General features: G+C 44.0%; 1 protein-coding gene across 5 annotated transcripts in view; it reads right to left on the bottom strand.

Annotated features, from left to right (window-relative positions):
- Positions 1–20,742, bottom strand: part of LOC110080763 (phosphofurin acidic cluster sorting protein 2) — a 187,566-nt gene that overhangs the window by 20,954 nt on the left and 145,870 nt on the right. For 2 of the 5 annotated variants that reach the window (XM_072989055.2, XM_072989060.2), the window contains exons 3-9: positions 15,553–15,642; positions 14,894–15,019; positions 14,216–14,378; positions 13,496–13,587; positions 10,951–11,031; positions 9,109–9,168; positions 1,742–1,893 (exon numbers count right to left, since the gene is read on the bottom strand). In XM_072989055.2, coding sequence (XP_072845156.2) covers positions 1,742–1,893; positions 9,109–9,168; positions 10,951–11,031; positions 13,496–13,587; positions 14,216–14,378; positions 14,894–15,019; positions 15,553–15,642 — 764 coding nt within the window. The remainder of the gene's footprint in view (positions 1–1,741; positions 1,894–9,108; positions 9,169–10,950; positions 11,032–13,495; positions 13,588–14,215; positions 14,379–14,893; positions 15,020–15,552; positions 15,643–20,742) is intronic. The other 3 variants (XM_072989067.2, XM_078382897.1, XM_072989077.2) reach the window with 2 other exon arrangements.

Raw genomic sequence — 20,742 nt, 5'->3', positions numbered from 1 at the left:
TGCCAACCACTTCAGAAAAAAAGGCATTTCATAGCCCAAATATTGAAAGGCCTAGAGAGTAAGTCCTAATGAGCCAAGACAAAAGGATGCAGGTACAGGTGGCCTAGAGTAGAGATGACTGAAGGGGTAACAGGATAGCCATTTCAAATATATGACAAGCTACTGCATGGGTGATGGGGCAAATCTGCTCTAGAGAGTAGGGCCCCAAACCAAGGGGTTCAAATTACATGAAGGGGATTTAAACTAAATGTTAGGAAGACGTTACTGATTTGTTTGTAGGCGCTGCTTGATAAAAGAACAGGCTGCCTCACAAGATACTTCTTTCAAACAGTGTCTGAATTGTCAAAGATGGGAAACAGATGAGTGGGGAGGGTAACAGGTCACTGATCACGCTGGCCATGTGATTCTGTGAGCTGTAGGCCAACTGCCCCCCTTCCCTCAACGAAGCACACTGCAAGAGCAGAAGGGTAGGCTAAATGCACTTGGTGGGAGATCCTTTTATAAATCTCTATCACAGGTTCCCATTCTCACCTATCACAACTTAGGAATGTTTCTTCCTAAGAGAGAAAGCCCAGCTTTCCCAACAGGACACCCCCGCCCAACAAAAGTGTCAAGTCCTACAACCCCAACATACAGTGGGTATGATGACACTTGTAATTTGCCACAACAGGGCAGTGATGGGTTGAGGAAGACTCACCCACCCACCTTTTTTCTTTCCTAATCGAAGGTTGTCCAGTTTGTTGACCCTTTCAAACCCCTCTTTTTGCTCCACAGTTCCAGCTCTGTGACGATCTTTGCAAAGAATTATGCAAGATCAGAAGGAATGCACAAGAATCTAGGAAGCTGCCTTATATTGGATCAGACGCTACTGCCAGTGGTTCTGCAGGGTTTCAAGCAGGAATCTTACTTCTTTGAATCTTGAGCAGGCAAAGCAGATGTTCTGGTCCTTCCTCTAATTCAGAGCAAAATACAGGGATGTAAGTGCACAAACAAGTGTGCCCTTGTATTCTGTCTCTCAGATGGCCACATAATTGTCCTCAAAACCATCAGAATAGGAAGCGTGGCCTTCAGGAGCAGAGGTTACGTAAACACGGGCACCAAAAGAGACAATCCAACCTCTCCTGTAGTAAGCTCAAGAGAGAACAATCCCTCTCTGCCTGCCTCTTCCTGACTTTCTCACACATGAAAGGAAAAGGCCTGGTTCTGAAGGAGGGGCGGCTGGGTTTTTAACTTATGAGGCCCAGCTCTCCTCAGTTTGCTGCTCCATCAATCCCTGCTGGTCTGCTGCAGCTTACGCAGGGCTCTCGATCAGCCTGTCAAATCCAAGGTCAGCCTCAAGTTATCAGCATTTATCACCCAGCTACTTTATAGCCCCAAACCTCCTTTTCCCAGTGAATGAATCAAAAACCCAGTAGCCGTGTCCCATAAGTCATCAGCTCCACACCCTGGTGTCACAGCGCCAGCAAAAAAAGCCCAGCCGTGGAAAAGTTAAAATGAAAGCTACAATCTTGAATACACTTGCATGAGGTAAGTCTGATAAAAGGGCTTACTTCTAAGATGACCTGTCCAGGACTGTTCTGCCAAATTTCTGCAGGGAGGCAGATTGTTTTTATCATTGGAGAGGGAGGATGGAGGTCTCTGAAGCACAGATGAAAAACCCTGGCGACCCCCAAAACTTTCGGTGGCCAGCCCCCACGGGGCCAGAGGTGGCAGGACTGGCATCTTCTCTGCCAACTCTTACCTCAGGGTAGGCTTGGGAGTGCTGTGGACACTTTCATTATCCTCTATCTCGGGGCCACTGTCACTGTTGTTGCATTCCTCAAGGCTATCGTAAAGCAGGCCCAAGTCTTCCTCCACTTCTTGGGTCTGATCCACTGGGTCAGAATCCAAAACCTGCGTGACACAAACCAGGAAAAGTGACACAGTGGTTAAAACCATGCATGCTACAGCGTATGTATTTCATCATTGAGCTGTCTTATATATGCACTTGTCTCATTTTTTAAACAATTGTGTGATGTGTGCACCACACATACATGTACCTCATACTTCCTCCTGTGTGTGTGTTTGAATTGATCTCTTTGTTTCTGATGAGACAGAAGTTGCCAATTCAGTATTAATTACCTATTCATATATACAAATAATTACTTCACAGTATAGTTATCTAGTGAAGAAAGAATGGATGTTTAAGAGAAACAGAAAGTATATGTACATGAGAGAAGAGGGGGCTCAGAAAGTGTTAGTAAGTATATGAAACAAAGAGAGAGAGAGAGAGAAATGTACGTAGGTATGAGACAGAAGGCATGCAAGCAATACAGAGAAAGTGTGTGAATGAGTGAGTGCATTTGGCTTTGGAGCCACATGAAAGTTTGTGAAACCACTCAAGCAGCTTATCTTCGAATATCTGTGATACCGGGACATGGTCTGAAGTCACACACAGGAGCAAAGTATGTCTGCTAATGATCAGTGCCTGGGTGGAAAATCATTGGGCACACCCTTACTCAGACCACGTTGAGCTCTATGATAGATAACGGGTAAGAAAAAAATAAATAAAATGTCTCATGATTTTAAAAAATAAGAAAAAAAAATATATAGATGAGTACCCTGCTAAATATTAATGCTAAAAACATTGTTGGCATTCAGTGTATTTTGAAAATACAGTGGTGCCTTGCTTAACGATGTTAATTGGTTAAAAAAAAACACACATCGCTATGGGAAAACATCGCTAAGCGAAACACAATTTCCCATGGGAATGCATTGAAAGCCGGTTAATCCGTTCCAATGGGAACAGATTACCGTCCTTAAGCGAAAATCGCCATAGGAAACATCGCTAAGCGAAACAACGTTTCCCCCATTGGAATGCATTGAAGCCTATTCAATGCATTTCAATGGCTTTGCGATGTCCATTTTCGCTCATTTAAAAGTGTCTTAACATGTTTGAAACCTGTTTTAAATGCTTGGAATCGTTAGTGCACCTTGTGAAACATTTGCAAACTCAATTTGGCTTTGTTCTGAGTCTTCATTAATTTTTGGTGAATTTTCCCCCCCATTGGAATCCATTGAACGGACAGTTCAATGCATTCCAATGGGGGGGGGGGAATTCACCAAAAATTAACGAAGACTCAGAACAAAGCCAAATTAAGTTTGCAAATGTTTCACAAGGTGCACTAACGATTCCAAGCATTTAAAACAGGTTTCAAACATTTTAAGACACTTTTAAATGAGCAAAAACGGACATTGTTAAGTGAAAATCGCCCATAGAGAACATCGTTAAACGATGCGGAAAATTCCTTAAAAAAACCCATCGCTAAGCGAATACATCGTTAAACGAAGCAATCGCTAAGCGAGGCACCACTGTACACCTATCTATTAGTGTTAAGCAGAAAGGACCCTTGTTGTTTTGTTTAGTCGTTAAGTCATGTCTGACTCTTTGTGACCCCATGGATCAGAACATGGCAGGCCCTCCTGTCTTTCACTGCCTCCTGGAGTTCGTTCAAAATCACGTTGGTCGCTTTGATGACAATGTCCAGCCATCTCATCCTCTGTCGTCCCCTTCCCCTCTTGCCTTCACACTTTCCCAACATCAGGGGCTTTTCCAGGGAGTCTTCTCTTCTCATCAGATGACCAAAGTATTGGAGCCTCAGCTTCAGGATCTGTCCTTCCAGTGAGCACTCAGGGTTGATTTCCTTCAGAATGGATAGTTTTGTTCTCCTTGCAGTCTGGGGGACTCTCAAGAGTCTCCTCCAGCACTACAGTTCAAAAGCATCAATGCTTCAGTTGTCAGCCTTCTTTACTGTCCAGCTCTCACTTCCATACTTCTCTACTGGAAAAACCATAGCTTTGACTATGCGGACCTTTGTTGGCAAGGTGATGTCTCTGCTTTTTAAGATGCTATCTAGGTTTGTCATCACTTTCCTCCCAAGAAGCAGGCGTCTTTTAATTTCGTGGCTGCTGTCACCATCTGCAGTGACCATGGAGCCCAAGAAAGTAAAGTCTGTCACTGCCTCCATATCTTCCCCTACTGTTTGCCAGGATGTGATGGGTCAAGGGGCCATGATCTTAGTTTTTTTTTATGTTGAGCTTCAGACCATTTTTGGCGCTCTCCTCCTTCACCCTCATTAAGAGGTTCTTTAATTCTTCCTCACTTTCTGCCATCAGAGTGGTATCATCTGCATATCTGAGGTTGTTGATATTTCTTCCAGCAATCTTAATTCCAGTTTGGGATTCCTCCAGTCCAGCCTTTTGCATGATGTATTCTGCTTATAAGTTAAATAAACAGGGGACAATATACAGCCTTGTCGTACTCCTTTCCCAATTTTGAACCAATCAGTTGTTCCATATCCAGTTCTAACTGTGACTTCCTGTCCCACATATAGATTTCTCAGGAGATAGATAAGGTGGTCAGGCACTCCCATTTCTTTAAAGACTTGCCATAGTTTGCTTGTGGTCCACAGCCAAAAGCTTTTGCATAGTCAATGAAGCAGAAGTAGATGTTTTTCTGGAACTCTCTGGCTTTCTCCATAATCCAGCGCATGTAAGCAATTGTCTCTAGTTGCTCTGCCCCTTCGAAATCCAGCTTGTACTAACATCTGTCATGCTGCAACATAAGCTTGTACTTCTGGGAGTTCTCGGTCCACATACTGCTGAAGCCTGCCTTGGAGGATTTTGAGCATAACGTTGCTAGTGTGTAAAATGAGTGCAATTGTACAGTAGTTGGAGCATTCTTTGACACTGCCCTTCTTTGGGATTGGGATGTAGATTGGTCTTTTCCAGTTGAGTTCAGCACCTTAACAGCGTCATCTTTTAAGATTTTAAATAGTTCAACTGGAATACCATCACCTCCACTGGCCTTGTTCTTAGCCATGCTTTCTAAGGCCCACTTGACTCCACTCTCTAGGATGTCTGGCACCAGGTCAGCAACCACACTATCTTGGTTGTTTGGGACATCCAGATCTTTCTGGTATAACTCCTCTGTGTATTCTTGCCACCTCTTCTTGATATCTTCTGCTTCTATTAGGTCCCTCCCATTTTTGTCCTTTATCATGTCCATCTTTGCACAAAATGTTCCTTTAATATCTCCAAGTTTCTTGAGCAGATCTCTGGTTTTTCCCTTTCTATTATTTTACTCTATTTCTTTGCACTGTTCATTTAAGAAGGCCCTCTTGTCTCTCCTTGCTATTATTTGGAAGTCTGCATTCAATTTTCTGTAACTTTCCCTATCTCCCTTGCATTTTGTTTCCCTTCTCTTGTCTGGTATTTGTAAGGCCTCGTTGGACAGCCACTTTGCTTTCTTGCTTTTCCTTTTCTTTGGCATGTTTTTGTTGCTGCCTCCTGTACCTGGCTAGCCCAGTGGTTTTTCCTACTTTCTTCAGTTTAAGCTTAGGTTTTGCTATAAGAAACTGATATTGAGAGCCATAATCAGCTCCAGGTCTTGTTTTTGCTGACTGTATAGAGCTTCTCCATCTTTGGCTGCAGAGAATATAATCAATCTGATTTCGGTATTGCCCATCTGGTGATGTCCATGTGTAGACTCGCCTCTTGTGTTGTGGAAAAGAGTGTTTGTGATGACTAACTTGTTCTCTTGACAAAACTCTACTAACGTTTGCCCTGCTTCATTCTGAACTCCAAGGCCAAACTTACCTGTTGTTCCTTTTATCTCTTGACTCCCTACTGTAAGCCACACTAGACTCTGTTCCACATCCTCCATACAAAGCACGTTACCATAGTCTCTCGAGACTTAAGGATGAGTACACCCTACTTTAGCATTCCAGTCCCCTGTAATGAGAAGAACGTCTTTCTTTGGTGTCAGTTCTACAACGTTTTGTAAGTCTTCATAGAATTGGTCAATTTCAGCCTTCTCAGCATCAGTGGTTGGTGCATAAACTTGGATTACTGTGATGTTGAAAGGTCTGCCTTGGATTCGTATTGAAATAATTCTATCATTTTTGAGATTGTATCCCAGTACAGCTTTTCTCACTCTTTTGTTGACTATGAGGGCTACTCCATTTTTTCTACGGGATTCTTGCCCACAATAGTAGATATGATAATCATCTGAATTGAATTAGCACATTTCCGTCCATTTTAGTTCACTGACACCTTGTATGTCAATGTTTATTCTTGCCATCTCCTGTTTGACCACATCCAGCTTACCAAGGTTCATAGATCTTACATCCCAGAAAGGACCCTGCTATATATCAAAAAACTGCCATACCACAAGGAGTCCCCTGTACTCATTATTGCCAAGCTTGACATCTGATGCCAAGTCCGGGCTTGGCTGAAATGACACCATTGCAATCAACCAAGAAAATTCTATGCTGAGGGATAGCTACAAACAGCGTAGACCCACTTGTAACAGCCAGCCAAGTTGCAGTGCTTCTTTCTGTTTTAATCTGGTCTACTGTGGTGCAGTGAGTGCGTGCACTCTGTCGCCGTGGGCCTGTCAGGAGCTGGGCACAACCTCACATAGTGGAAAACATCATGGCTCACTCTCAGCCTCACTTTTTAATTTTCTAAAATACTGTAAGTGTTTGTGTAGATCTTTGGATGTGTGGTTTTAAATACAGGTTTAAATGTGGAATTAGTTATCTGCATGTGTGAATGTAGGTATAAAAGGGGGGGGGAGAAAAAAGAAGATCTGACAGCAGTTGAGGGAAGAGCAAGTGTGGTAGTGAATGGGGAAGGCAGAGAAGGGATCAGCAGGCAACTGGCAGGAAAAAAGGCCCATCCCTTTATCGCCTGAAACAGCAATGTATCTGTGAAAACCAGAGCAGAAGAGAGCTCAATTGGGCGCCATGTTTGAATCGCTGTACTACTCCATACTATGACAAGAGTCACTATGGATTCAACCTGGCTTTTCTGGAAAGTGTTGTTATGGCACATAGTAAGCATCTGTGGCATCAAAACATTCCAACCAGATTACAGGATGAAAACTGGAGGATTCAGAAGTACTGCCATTTTCATAGGAGCCCGTTGCATTAAACTAGTGAGCCTGCTTTACCACCAGGCAAAAACAATCCATAGAGAATCAGCGATCATTCAACGAAACTAGGAAAAAGCCATCTCCACTCTCCTCACAAGATGACTAATTAACGACTACAGCACAGCTGAGAAGGGTTACTTTCTTTAGACTAAGCTCACACCAAACTCCCCAGGCAGCCTGGTTATGGATTCAGCCCACCAATGTCCTGACATGGTGTTTTCCAGCCATTCAAAATCAGACAATTTCATCCAGTTTCCTTTTCAAGAGATGCAGCCACCTCTGATGTTGCCCATTAGCACTGTGACACCTAAGAGACAACAGGCAGGGTGGAATTGTCCTGTGCTCCCCTCCTTCACAACATTGGCTATGACCTGGCAGGATCTGCTAGGACAATTAAGGGTGTGGAAACCCATAACGATAACATTTCAGTGACCTGAACACTGCAGAGAAGCAGAAGCCAAAAAGGATAATAATGAACCTGACAATGAGAAACACACTGGTCACAGGGAAACATTTTTGGCAGGAGCTGTTTTTCTTTCTTTCACCCAGAAAAGACAGCATTAAAACAGAGTGTTAATGGCATTTGCAGATATTACTAATGAGGAAAGCCGTGAAACCTAAATGAAGACAGGGGGGAAAATGATTAAAAGGGAACCTAGCAAGATTTTAAAAAACGGGCAGAAAATGAAAACCACCAAATACACTGCAAGAACGGGGGCAGGGAAGCTAGTTAATCCACTTCTCTGCATGTGGAGTTGAAGAAGAGGACACAGTGAAAATTATATTTGTACCTTGCCTATGAATGTATGAACCAACTCCATACTCAGCCAGACACAGGGGATTGTCCTTGTTTTTTACCGCACTGAACATGATAGTTGATGCATTCTGATAGTTGTAGGCCAACAAAAGTAACATGTCCCATCTCAGTACTTAGCCCAACAATGTTTACTGCAACCTTTCTGCAACTCGGTATCCTCCTGAAGGGCACACTGGCTGGGGATAATGGGAGTTGCAGTCTCATACCTCTGGAGGGCACAGATTCTGGATGGGGAACCCATGTCCCTTCATATATGGTTGGACTCCAAATCCCATCAGCCCCGCTAGCATAAGCGGTGGTCAGGGATAATGGAAGATACAGTACAGTGGTGCCTCGCTTGACGACAATAACCCGTTCCAGCAAAATCATCATCAAGCGATAGTAAAAAACCCATTAGAATGCATTAAAACTGGTTAATGCGTTCTAGAGAGCCTCATGGTGCAGTGGTTAAACTGCTGTACTGCAGCCAAAACTGTGTTCACGACCTGGGGTTCAATCCCAGGTAGCCGGCTCAAGGTTGACTCAGCCTTCTATCCTTCTGAGGTCGGTAAAATGAGTACCGAGCTTGCTGGGGGGCGGCAATGTGTAGCCTGCATAATTAACTTGTAAACTGCCCAGAGAATGCTTGAAGCACTATGGGGCGGTATATAAGCAGCACGCTATGCTTTTTTTTTTTTTTTTTTTTTTGCTTTTAATGGGCGAAATACCTCACCGTTCAGCGAAGTTCCTCCATAGGGCGGCCATTTTCTGGTGCCTGTAATGTGAGGAATCTGTCCTTAACACAGCGGTGAGCCATTCTGCACAGTGGGTAGCCATTTTGAAACCCAACAATCAGCTGTTTTCTGATCATCGTTAAGCAAAAAATCAATCATCAAGTGGTTTTTTCCTATTTAAATATCGTTTTGTGATCATTGTGAAGCGATTTCGTCATGGAGCAGGGTAATCATTAAGCGGGGCACCACTGTACAACAATATCTGGAGAGACATAGATTCCCCACTGCCTGAATAGACTATGACTTACTGGAGATTACACCATCTCTATTCAAAGCATGTGTTCAGACCACTGAGTTACAGCTCCTGCCATCAAACAATCACAGTCAAAGATCTCTTGTTTGTTTCTAGGTCTTTTGTTGTATTATATGCTAACTCTCTAAGAGTGCTGATGCTTTGATCTCATTTCCCCAGGCAAGAGGGACACTGATATACGTGACATCCAGATGGCATGCCTGATCACAGGTACAAAATGAGTCAAGTTTCAGAAGAACAGAAAAGACTCGCCTTCACATCTAACAGAAAAAGGCTCACAACTTCTTACCTCATCAGTCACTTTAAACCTTTTCAGCAAGGCAACAAATTTCTGCTTGAAGTTAGGTTGCTAAAGAAAAAGGAAATAAACATGAGTGTCAGAAGCTTCCAATGTTCTATCTGGCCTGGTTGCAAACACTGGAACTTGGAAAAGTCATTCTTCTGGATTACTGCTCCCAGAAGCAATGAACCAGCATGGCCACTAACTATGTTGACTGGAGTCTCTGGGAATTGTAAACCCAAAAAATCTTGCCAGCAATACATGTGCTTTTTTATACTTCTTCTGAAAGGGACCAAGGTTCAATTGATAGACAAGCCAAAACACCTCCAGGTAGGCCCAAGCTCTGGATTTTGGGCACAGCAGTCTTGGAGTTCTGCAAGCTGACTAATCTCTCCTGAATTGCTACTCATAATACTCCTCTAAAGCAAGCTATTGGTCCTGATTTCATATGTGTATATGTGTGAGTGTGGACCTTTTCAGCCTTTCCCCTTACTCTCCAGAACTGGAGGCCACTCTGCAGTCATTTCCACTTTCAAAATGACACATATACAGGCACTATTTGGGGGAAGGAAATGCAATACATGGTTGATTTTGGGGTAAATGCTCATATCTTTTCCTATTATAGAAGCCATGTGTTCACTTGTGTTGCCTATCAACACTATCCTTCTTCTGACCATCTGTTAAGATGCCAGAGAGAAACAAAAATAGCACAACACATAGCTCCTAAATAAGATGGAGGGGCCAGCAGCAGGAAAATTCTGGGCACTGATGAGAACAAGAAAGTACCATGATTGTTTGTGAGTAGGCGTTTGCTTATGCGAAAATGTGAAGGTCCATTATCATCTCACAGTGGACAAAGCTGTCATTCCTCAAAGAAGCCATCCCGCCAATCATGCCCAAAGGCCTGCAAAAGCAGCAGAAGAATGTGTGCTATTGAGTGAAGAGGTGGAAAGCCTGCTGTGCGGACAGCTATGTATGATCACCGCCACCACCACCACCATCTTAGAACCGCAGAGCTGGAAAGAGCCCTATGGATCATTAAGCCCAACCTCTATCAAGGAAGCACAGTGGGGAATCAAACTCCCAACCTCTGACTCCACAGCCTGATACCTAAATCACTGAGCTATCCAGCAGTTCTATATATAGATGGAGGGACCGTGGGCAGAAGGAAGGAGCAGGAAACTGAGCAAAATAAAGGCATGCATGTGCCAAAAATGTAAAATGTCAACTCACTGGAAAGCACCACAAAGGGTTTTCACCTGTGATTTTGCCAAGAGAAAGTGCAGCGTGCTTCAAACTGAATGCACTGGGTCACATGGAAGACAGAATTTGCCAATGACCATGCTGTATGAGTGCTGAGTGGGACAAAAGCTTGTCCAAAATAACTAGGGTAGATAAACGAATCTGTGTACATGGGCATATGGATACCCTTTTAAAAAAAATCTGTAAGTAATCCACTTTCCATTTTAAATACACACACAAGTGCTTGTATTTTTGCAAAAACTGGGAGCTTCCAAAGCCTGCTGAAAATCTTCTCTGATTATATTTTGGCTGTATGAGGCTCCCTATGTGACAAACAGAGTTTCTGAATTCTGAAATTTGTGCAAACTAGGCAGATAAACCAAACTGTCTAAGTTTGCATAAGCTATTCTACTTCTACTAATCTTAGGGAATAGATCAGAGAACAGCTTCTGGAGTGTTCCTTGACAACTCTAGGCAGGCGCATAAAGTCAAGGAATGTGGTGGCTAGACAGTCCTGCCATGGCCTGAGACTTCATTATCCAGAGCACTACTTGTATACAGCGTCTCTAGTGATCTCTCCTTTAAAAAGAGAAGAAAGGTTGACTTTACTCTGGTCATTGATGTGGTTCTAATCATTTTCCGCCTGGCTTTCTTCGGTTTTCTCACTTCATCTTCTTCATCATATAAATCCTGAACAGCAAGAGAGGGCAGCACATAATTAGAAGAGTTCTAACAGCCTAAACCAGGGGTTTTCAACCTTTGTTTCTCAGGGCTCCTCAAGGAAAATACCAGGCATGGTGGGACACACTTCCTTGTGGTGGTTTGCCTACCACTTGTGGTGGTTCGCCTACCACTATGTAATGGTCTCCTGAAATCTGCAACCCACTGGGAAAGCTGGGTGTATGTAAGTCACGAAAATGAAGCACATCCCTACACAATTACACTGTGGAAGTCACAGCCACAAGATGTAGTAATTCCCTGACAACATGAGCAGCTTTATCTGGGGATTAGATAAATTCATGGAGATTGGAGACATCAATAGTTACTTGTCAGAATGGCTAGGCATCACCTCCAGTATGGCAGGCAGGAGTGCCTCTGAACATCAGTCATTAGAGAATATAGGGTGGAGAGTGCACTAGCACTTCTATGTCTTATCCATGAGCCAGAGAAGTAACCAGTTGGCCACGTCGTGAAGAGAATGCTAGAGTAGATGGATGGGCCTTTGGCACATTTCGACATGGCTCTTCTTGTATTCTTATCTCAAGCTTTTGGACACAGATGCTTCCAAGAACATGCCCCTTGAGCCTTCAGCATGCAGGAGAAAGGTGGAGTATACATTTTCAAAAATAAATAAATAAATAAATGCAGGATCCCATGGATGAGATCCAGGGGTTATTGAGTAGCTCACAACAAGACAGGTAGCCTTCCCTGAGTAGCCTTTGTTGCCAGAATCCACTTCTAATACCACAAGGCTCCCATCATTCCTTTTGGTCTGACTGCACTATGAAATCTGTTGGGAACCTGAGTGCTTTGCTAGAAAGAAAAGGCCCACTCCCCTCCACCCAAGCACAGATACAGTGGTGCCTTGCTTAAGAAGCACACCGCAGAACGACGAATCCGCATAGCGAGGGGTTTTTTCCGATCGCAACTGCGATCGCAAAGCAATGGCCCCAATGGGCGAAACTCGCATAGCGAAGGTCGGTAAGCGTTTCGCTTACCGACCTTCGCTTTGCGACCCGCGGATCAGCTGTTCGGCAGCTCCAAAATGGCTGCCGGAAGCCCTGAAATGGCAGCGTTTTCGTGCCCTCGGTAAGCGAGGGGAGGGCGCGAAAATGGCTGCCGGCCATAGGAAAACATTGCTGAACGGTGAGTTTTCGGCCCATTTGGAACGCATTAAACGATGTTTAATGCATTCCAATGGGTTTTCTTGATCTGTTCAGCGATGTTTTCACATAGCGGGGGTTAATCCGGAACGGATTAACCTCGCTATGCGAGGCACCACTGTATTTATAAATATATTCTGTTATAATATTTATCAATGGCTATACTTATCATCATGACAAGTTGACGAGCAGGGGAACAGGGTTTGAAAAAACACTGGCTGTCCACAATTATTACCAGCATGTCAAAAGATCACAGTAATTGTTAAGAAATCACTTGCTAAGACCCACCAGTGTTACATGTACTACTGGCTGAGAACCACTATGGTAGAACCTACATCTATGGCAATGGTCTGGTTTTAAAACCCATCATTTATCCAAATAGGTAAGGAAGGAGGAGAATAAAAAGCATAAAACTACAGCTTCATTATAAAATGCTAGTTGCACAGCAGGAAGAAACCCCTTCACATTCCAAATCTCCTGGGTTTCTCTCCTACCCTAATACAGTAGTCATCTGCTCTTTGTCCCTTTTCAACCTTCTCTCTTTTCGTCTCTTTTGAATGGGAACACTCTAATGAGAGTCCAACTACAAAGCACATAGATTAGTTACATGTAAGCTGCCAAAGCAGGAGCAAAGGTATCATCAGCAGGCAGAAATGAAAAGTTGTGCAGGGCATCAAAGCAATCACTCCTTAATAGCTGGAAAGGATAGCTCAGGGAGAACAAGAAAGGCATGCATGCTGTGTCCTTATCTCAAGGAGGGGAGCGGGCCGAAGGTAGGTCAGTGTCTATTGGTAGAACTTTGGGCAATTTTGTAGATCAGCAAACCCACCCTCTTTTCTTGCAGTGTAGGAATGTAGTCTAGATTAAGCAAGCAACCCCCATTTGCTCTGAAATGGAGCTTACCCACTCCAGACTACCCTTCTTTTACTGCAGAAAATAACGCTTCATGTTACATCCATCTTTCCTTTTCCTTCTGAATGAGGATTCAGTCATTAAAACAGCTGGGGTGGTGGGAGAACCACCAATGGATTTTTTTTTCTGAAATAGTAAGTTATGGGATGGATCACAAACTCCTTTCTGTTCTTTAATTCCTACAACATGTGTGCCTATGTTGTTCTTTTGCATCTGGTTCTGACTGGTCCACCTTAGGATTCTTCCAAGAAGAAATACGGTAGCCCCCACAGACCTAATGTCTGCCCTCCCATTCCGTAGAGGAAAAAGAGGGACACCAGTGTAACAGACAGACAGGCAAGAGGTAGGTGGGCAGATACCTGGCCTTGCACTGCGTCGTCGCTGGCTTCCTGCTCTGAAGAAAAGCTGTCGTCCTCTTCTTCAGAATAGTTATCAATATCTGGAGAGCGATCTGGAAAAGGCAAAGACCATGGCCAAAGTGGCCTTAAACCCATAAGGGAAAGGCGGAGCAGAGGGCAAGAACAGAAGGAAATGCAGCTAAAAAGCAGTATACCTGGACTCTGAGGACCAGCTTGTGGCTGATGGAAGACAGCCATTGGAGGAATTTAAGAAGACAGAGGTGGCACAGGTAGTGTAGCAGGAAAAAAAGAGTAAGTGTAAGAGAGTAATCATTCTGCATTGTCATGTGAGAGGGGAAAGTCCCGGTGTGGTTAAGGACTATAGGACTTTAGTGAGAACATGACCCAAAGGATTTTCTAGCAACTAATTCAAAAATGAAAGGGAACTTTTAGTGAACAGGCTTTCCTCATCCTGGCTCTTCCCTAGATGATTTGGAGTACAGACACCATTACCACCAGTTGTATTCCAACTTATCCAGAAAGGGCGAGGATGGGGCCGGCTGGGAACCTTTAAGGTAATAGTTCCCAACCTTGAGTAATCAGGTGTTCTTGGACTGCAACTCTCAGAAGTCTTCAGCACTAGCTGATTGGGGTTTCTGGGAGTTGCAGTCCAAGAACACCTGGGTTACTCAAGCTTGGGAACCACTGCTACAAGGCATCACTCTACGATGAATATATTACCAGAAGCCTTGATTTTGGGACCAGAGGGGACTTGTCCATCTTCATGGTCAATGGGTTGGCTGGAAAGGGAATAGATGCTGATTTCGGCTACCCGGATGCTGACATCTTTGATGTTGCTGTGCAAGCCCAGGAGTTGCCCTCCATCTGTGGGATGCTGCATAACCTGGGTAATAAATAGATTAGTTGCAGGAGGCCTTTCAACACAAAAAGCTGCCTTTTCCCAACTGCAAATAACTAAGCATTGTCAATGTTGACTGGCATGTCTCTCCTGGGTTTTATTTAGATGTTATATCCAGCTTTATGTGGACAGGTCAGTCTCTGGATGTGGGGACTTTCTGTATGTAAAAGATAGAAGGTCCAGAGCTCACGGCAAAGCTAAAACTCTGCATGCAGAAGGTCCCAGGTTCAACCCCCTAATCTCAAGGAAAGTCCTGAAAAGGTCTGCAGAACTGCTACCAGCCAGTATTGATGATACTATGTCAAACAACCATTTCTGGGGCTCCCATGTAAAACGTGTGCTCAAGCGCTGTTATCAAGTTGGCCTCCTATGAGCAGTGAACACGGCCACAAAGCGCCAAGGAAAATGTCCTGGTGCCTCTTCCGAGTCCCTCTTATTTCCCCACCCACTCCAAGCAGCAAAATGCTGATCGCCCCGTCTAGTCCTGCTGCTCTACTTACCTCAGCCATGTTAATGATGCCCACTGCCAGAGTCTTGTAGCCCAAAATGGTGCGGTTCTTGTACCTCTTTCTGCGCTGCAGCATGATTTGGAGCTTGTTGCCATCTCTTTTCAGGAAGTGGGGATACTAGACATGAAGGAGGAGAAGGAGAAGGATTTAGACAGGCATTTCTGGCGACCCATGTGGCACAGAACCTAAGAAATAGACACAATCTAGATGGGCGGTATATATCAAATCAATCAATCAATCAATCAATCAATCAATCAATCAAATCAACCAACCAACCAACCAACCAACACTGACCTCTCTTGCTTTCTTTTATCCATGCTTTACCCCATAGAAAATCATTCAGGCACCCTAGCTTCTGAAAGAACCCTAAGCAGACATTCAATGATATGTTTACTTGGAATTTGTCCCACTAAATACAGTGAGAGGTGCTTCTGAGTAAGCATGAACCCTATTTTTCTGTAAGAACACCATACATATAGCGAAGACCAAAACATACACGTTGGCGTTTATATAACAGAATTAAAAAGAAACCCTGGAAACTGCCACTCCTGAAGGTGTTGTCTATTCACTATCTCAAGACACAGGCAAGGATATTCACTATTCCTCTTAAGGACCCAGATCTGCTTTCTGGCTCAGAAAGTTCATATTACCTGCAATGAAAATGTCAGTTCCAGGTCAGTCTCCATCAATCCTCCAGGGGGTAGAACATATTCATTGGATCTCAGGACTCTCTTTGAACCCTATAACAAGTGCAGGAATCATGTGTCAGAGTCAATCACTGCATCATAACCTCAAGGACCCTAGCTTCTACAGCAGCCAAATGTCAGAGTGAAAAAAGGGAATAAGAAGGAGAAAAAACCCAGAAAATATTAGAGAAGTTTATGTCTCAGGAAAATAATCTGCAAGGCACTGTTTGTTAGAAGGCATAAGAAAATATTCAGAGATTGTAATCTGAAAGGAAAAGAAATAATTGAAAAGTAGCTGGCTGCAAGAAGACTTTCTCTTAATAACTACCATAAGTAAAAACCATATAATGAGTTCAGAAAGGCTGTTTATATTTTCTATTTTTACATGTGTATTACATTTTTAAACGACAAATACCTGAGCAATATACATGAGCAGAGACAAACAGTAATATGGATCATTCTCAACACTATCTTATACTCATCCTTAAGTTTTAATTTGAGCAAGTGGCATAAAACAGCAAACTCCTTTGCTCCTGTTGCCCATTTTGTAGTAAACTAAAGGTGGGAAACTTCCAGAGGTTCAGGGTTGTATCCATTATGCCAGGAACTTAAAGGGCTGTCCCTAACTCCTGACCTCCTTCCTCCCCAACCCCAATCTTGGTGTGGGGATGAGAGTTAATGGCCAAGAGTGGCTAATCATGCCTTACAGGGTTTTGTTATTGATCATTTAATGCCATTCCTCTCACATCTTATTTAGTTCATGAAACCCTTGTTTCAAAACCAGGCATGACTAGAAGATGGAGAAGAGAGGAGTGGGGCTCTTGAGGATTGAATGTGGTCCATGGGCTGCAAAGGGATGGCCAAATAGGAACTTCCTCAATTATTTCAAAAGATCTTAGACGGGAAAAAAAGTATTCTGGTTTTTAAGAAACAGATACTTCACTGCTTCATGTGGGGATGAGAATAGCCTAAGGGTTCTGAGGCAAGACCCTTTGGCCCCCTCTGTAGGCTGAAGAGCATCAGGGAGCAAATCATCAAGGTGCCTCCTGAGTCTTGGAAGCCCTGAATAAATATGTGCGGAAGACAACAGTAGGGACTGAAGTATTATTTCTGAGGTTGTACGTTTTTGACTTAACCACAGCCAGCATAACCAATGGTCAAGGATAATGGGAGCTGTACTGTGCTCGCTTAACATCACCTCAATGGCAAATCTGGGGCTCATGAGAGAGGGGCTTTTTTCAATGGTGCTTTTCCCTTAATTCGGTAAATGTTCTCCTGAAGGAATTTCATCTGACTTTCCTTCTGGCGCAAGAGTAAATCTTTTTGTTTGTTTGTTCTCCCATTATTTGGTTAGCTGGATTTTTATGATTTATTGTGGACACAGGTAGCACATCTGAAAGCACAGTTTCAAACCCTCTAACAAGGCACTGCAGTTTCATTGAAAGGCATATAAAGGAATGAACACACTTTATTGATTACAGCAGAAAACAGCCTAGTTGCAGGATAGGGCAACTGAAACCAAGCATCGGGTGACCAATCAATCTGCTGATGCATCCTCCCAGCCCTTTTGTCAGGAAACAGGGTGCCCCCCCTCCGGCTACGAGACCACTGAGAGGATCCCCTGCCATCTGTTGCAAAGACTAAAGCATCCTCCTGGGCACACTCTTGTTATTCTTCATCCCCAAGATCTCCAAACAGGACCCCAACTTGGGATAGGGGCCCCACCTGCTCCAATCCCCTAAACTAGACATGCTCTTATGGGCATAACTGCCCACAATTCACACAAATGTATTGTTAGCAATTACTATTGAAATAATAAAGAAAGCCACAAGAACTGATGACAGAAAATCTACGGGGAACACGTGTGATGTAAATTGCAGCTACAGTAATCTGTATATACAAAACTTTAGCTATAAGAGTCTGTGAATGCACCCACAAACTGAGGAAAGTCCAGTTGAAGACTGAGCTGGAGACATCCAGGGAGGTGACTAAATACCACAGGCAGACTATAGTGAATACTTCTCCACTCCAGTTTGCCTACAGAGAGCCACGTCCAACAGGCAGCCAAGCTACTTGTCTAGCCAGAGTTGACAAGGCATCCTTCAGTCTCAAGAGACCGGTAACGTGCTCTGTATGGAGGACTTGGAACAGCGTCTAGTGTGGCTGAGAAGGCCAATTCGAGAGTGACATTCCCTTTCTGTGCTGTTTCGACGCTGTACGTGAAGCTGGAGTGTCCTCTCCACAGCACGAAGCCTGGCCAAATCAACATGAGGATAGACTGCCACCCAAGCAGCAAATCCCCCCTCTCCATGTCACTGAAATAGTCCAATGGAAAGGCAAGAGCCAATACAACTGGCTCCAGCAGCGTCGCAGGAGTTGGCAGAATGACACGATCTGCCTCCGGGACTCCGGCTCTGGACCCCGCCTCAAGTGGACACAGCCACAAGGCAGCAGAGGTCTGAAACCGGAGTCCTCCCTCCCCCAGACGGGCTGCCCTCCAAGGCTGACAAGCCTCATCTACCCAGCCCACTCCCCAATAGTGCAGAAGCATGATCTGACCCCCCAAACCCTCCTGCACCCCAGGTGCATGCAATGCCACTTGGCCGTGGCATCCACCAGACCAGAGCAAAAAACAGAATCAGAGAAGGTGCGCAGCTCGGCCCACAGTAATCTAAAGCCAAACCCCCGCCCCCTTAGACCATGTCTGGCCAGAGTAAGTGCAGGAAAAACTGATGCAGCTATAGAGGCTGTTGGGAGTCAGAAGATGACAGATTACTTGCCACCATGCTGCCAGTCACCAGGACCAGAAATATGACTTCTGGTAAGTTGGGTTTCTTTTTCTTTCACCGTTCTTCTGATTTAATTACTTTAATGCAATTTTTTAAGAATTTGCTTTATAGGCATTGGACAATGATGATAGGTAGAAAAGCAATAGTCTAGAAATGGTTCTCCCTTAAAAAGCCACTGCGATGTGGTGGTTTAGAGTTCTGGACTGGGACATGGGAGATCCAGGTTCTAGTCACTTCTGAACCCTTACACTTACTGGTGACCTTAGATCAGTCAAGGTCTCTCTGCTTGTCCTTCCTTGCAAGGTAGTTTCTGAGGACAAAAGGGTGTGTGTAAGGAGAGTCACATATGCTGCCACCTTGAACTTACTAGAGGAGAGGTTGGAAAGAAATGCAGAAAATGCACCAGGTAAAAGTAAAGTTTTCTCCTGGTGTTAAAAGCAGATGATGCCTCTGGTTTTAATCCAGAAAAGCAAGCACAGTTTTATCAACCCCAGCTGGGGGCAACTGAACTGAAGCGGCCCCAAAATGCTCAGTATACTGTTCAAGTTGCTTAGACCCTTCCCCTCCTCTGGCTGCCAAGCTACTTTCAAGAAGAAATTGCCTTCTTCTTGCTCTACTGAACCAAATGGATGATTTCCATACCACAGAAGAGTTCTCTTTCCTTGACAACAAGAAGTCTAGAGAAGAGCAAGGCTAAGCAGCAGGGCCAAATGAGCTACCCTCCTCCCATTATTAAACCTCACTGCATTAGTTTGAGTAAGAGGCAAATATTACACAGATCTGTCTTTGATAAAGAGGTTCTGCTTCCAGCGGGATTATTTGCAGCCCAGCTCACCTTCAGAGGGGAAAGGGGAAAGGATTAGCCTCCGCAGATATCCAGCAGTTCATGCACAAGCTCAGGAGGATTCCAAGACATTGTACTGGTAATGCCCTTTTAATTAGTTTAAAAATAATATTAATCCAGTGAGTGTTATTGAAGACTGTCCCTGAAAGACACTGTGTTTGATGCATTCAGCACACAAAAGCATCGTACATATTTAAAAGGGGTGGAGGGGGGAGCTATCGGATGCCACAATTATCCTGTGTTACCAAGGTCCCCTTCACAGATAGCTGCCTTGTCGTGGTGAAGGGGCTTGAGTAATTCAGAGAAGCTATGGGCTATGCCATGCAGGGACACCCAAGATGGACAGGTCATAGTGGAGAGTTCTGACTAACCACAATCCACCTGGAGCAGGAACTGGCAAGCCACTCCAGTATCTTTGCGAAGAAAACTCCATGGACAGAAACAAAAGGCTAACAGATATGACGCTGGAAGATGAGCCCCTCAGAAGGCATCCAACATGCTACTGAGGAAGAGCGGAGGACAAATACAAGTAGCTCCAGGGCTAATGAAGTGGTTGGGCCAAAGCCGAAAGGACGCTCAGCTGCGGATGCGCCTGGAAGTGAAAAGAAAGTCCGATGCTGCAAAGAAAAATACTGCATAGGAACCTGGAATGTAAGATCTATGAATCTTGGTAAGCTGGGTGTGGTCCAACAGGAGATGGCAAGAATAAACATTGACATCCTGGGCGTCAGTGAACTAAAATGGATGAGAATGGGCAAATTCAATTCAGACGATTATCATATCTACTATTGTGGGCAAGAATCCCGTAGAAGAAATGGAGTAGCCCTCATAGTCAACAAAAGACTGGGAAAAGCTGTACTGGGATACAATCTCAAAAATGATAGAATGATTTCAATACGAATCCGAGGCAGACCTTTCAACATCATAGTCATCTACCGATTTCAGCTGAAGAGGCTGAAATCGACCAATTCTACGAAGACTTAGAACACCTTCTAGAACTGACACCAAAGAAAGATGTTCTTTTCATTATAGGGGATGGGAATGCTAAAGTAGGAAATCAAGAGATAAAAGGAACAACAGGTGAGTTCAGCCTTGGAGTTCAAAATGAAGCAGGGCAAAGGCTAATAGAGTTTTGTCAAGAGAACAAGCTGGTCATCACAAACACTCTTTTCCAACAATACAAGAGGCAACTCTACACATGGAAATCACCAGATGGCCAATACCAGAACCAGACTGATTATATTCTCAGCAGCCAAAGATGGAGAAGCTCTATACAGTCAGCAAAAACAAGACCTGGAGCTGATTGTGGCTCTGATCATCAGCTTCGTATAGCAAAACTCAAGCTTAAACTGAAGAAAGTAGGAAAAATTATATCTGACCACTGGGTTAGTCAGGTATACTCTAAGCCAAATCCTTTATGAATACACAGTGGAAGTGAAGAACAGATTTAAGGAACTAGATTTGGTGGACAGAGTGTCTGAAAAACGATGGATGGAGGCTCGTAACATTGTACAGGACGCA

Source organism: Pogona vitticeps, chromosome 1 (genome assembly GCF_051106095.1).
Source record: "Pogona vitticeps strain Pit_001003342236 chromosome 1, PviZW2.1, whole genome shotgun sequence".
NCBI classification, from domain to species: Eukaryota; Metazoa; Chordata; class Lepidosauria; order Squamata; family Agamidae; genus Pogona; species Pogona vitticeps.
Note: the sequence above shows the minus strand (reverse complement) of the source record. Positions and strands in the feature narration are given on the sequence as shown.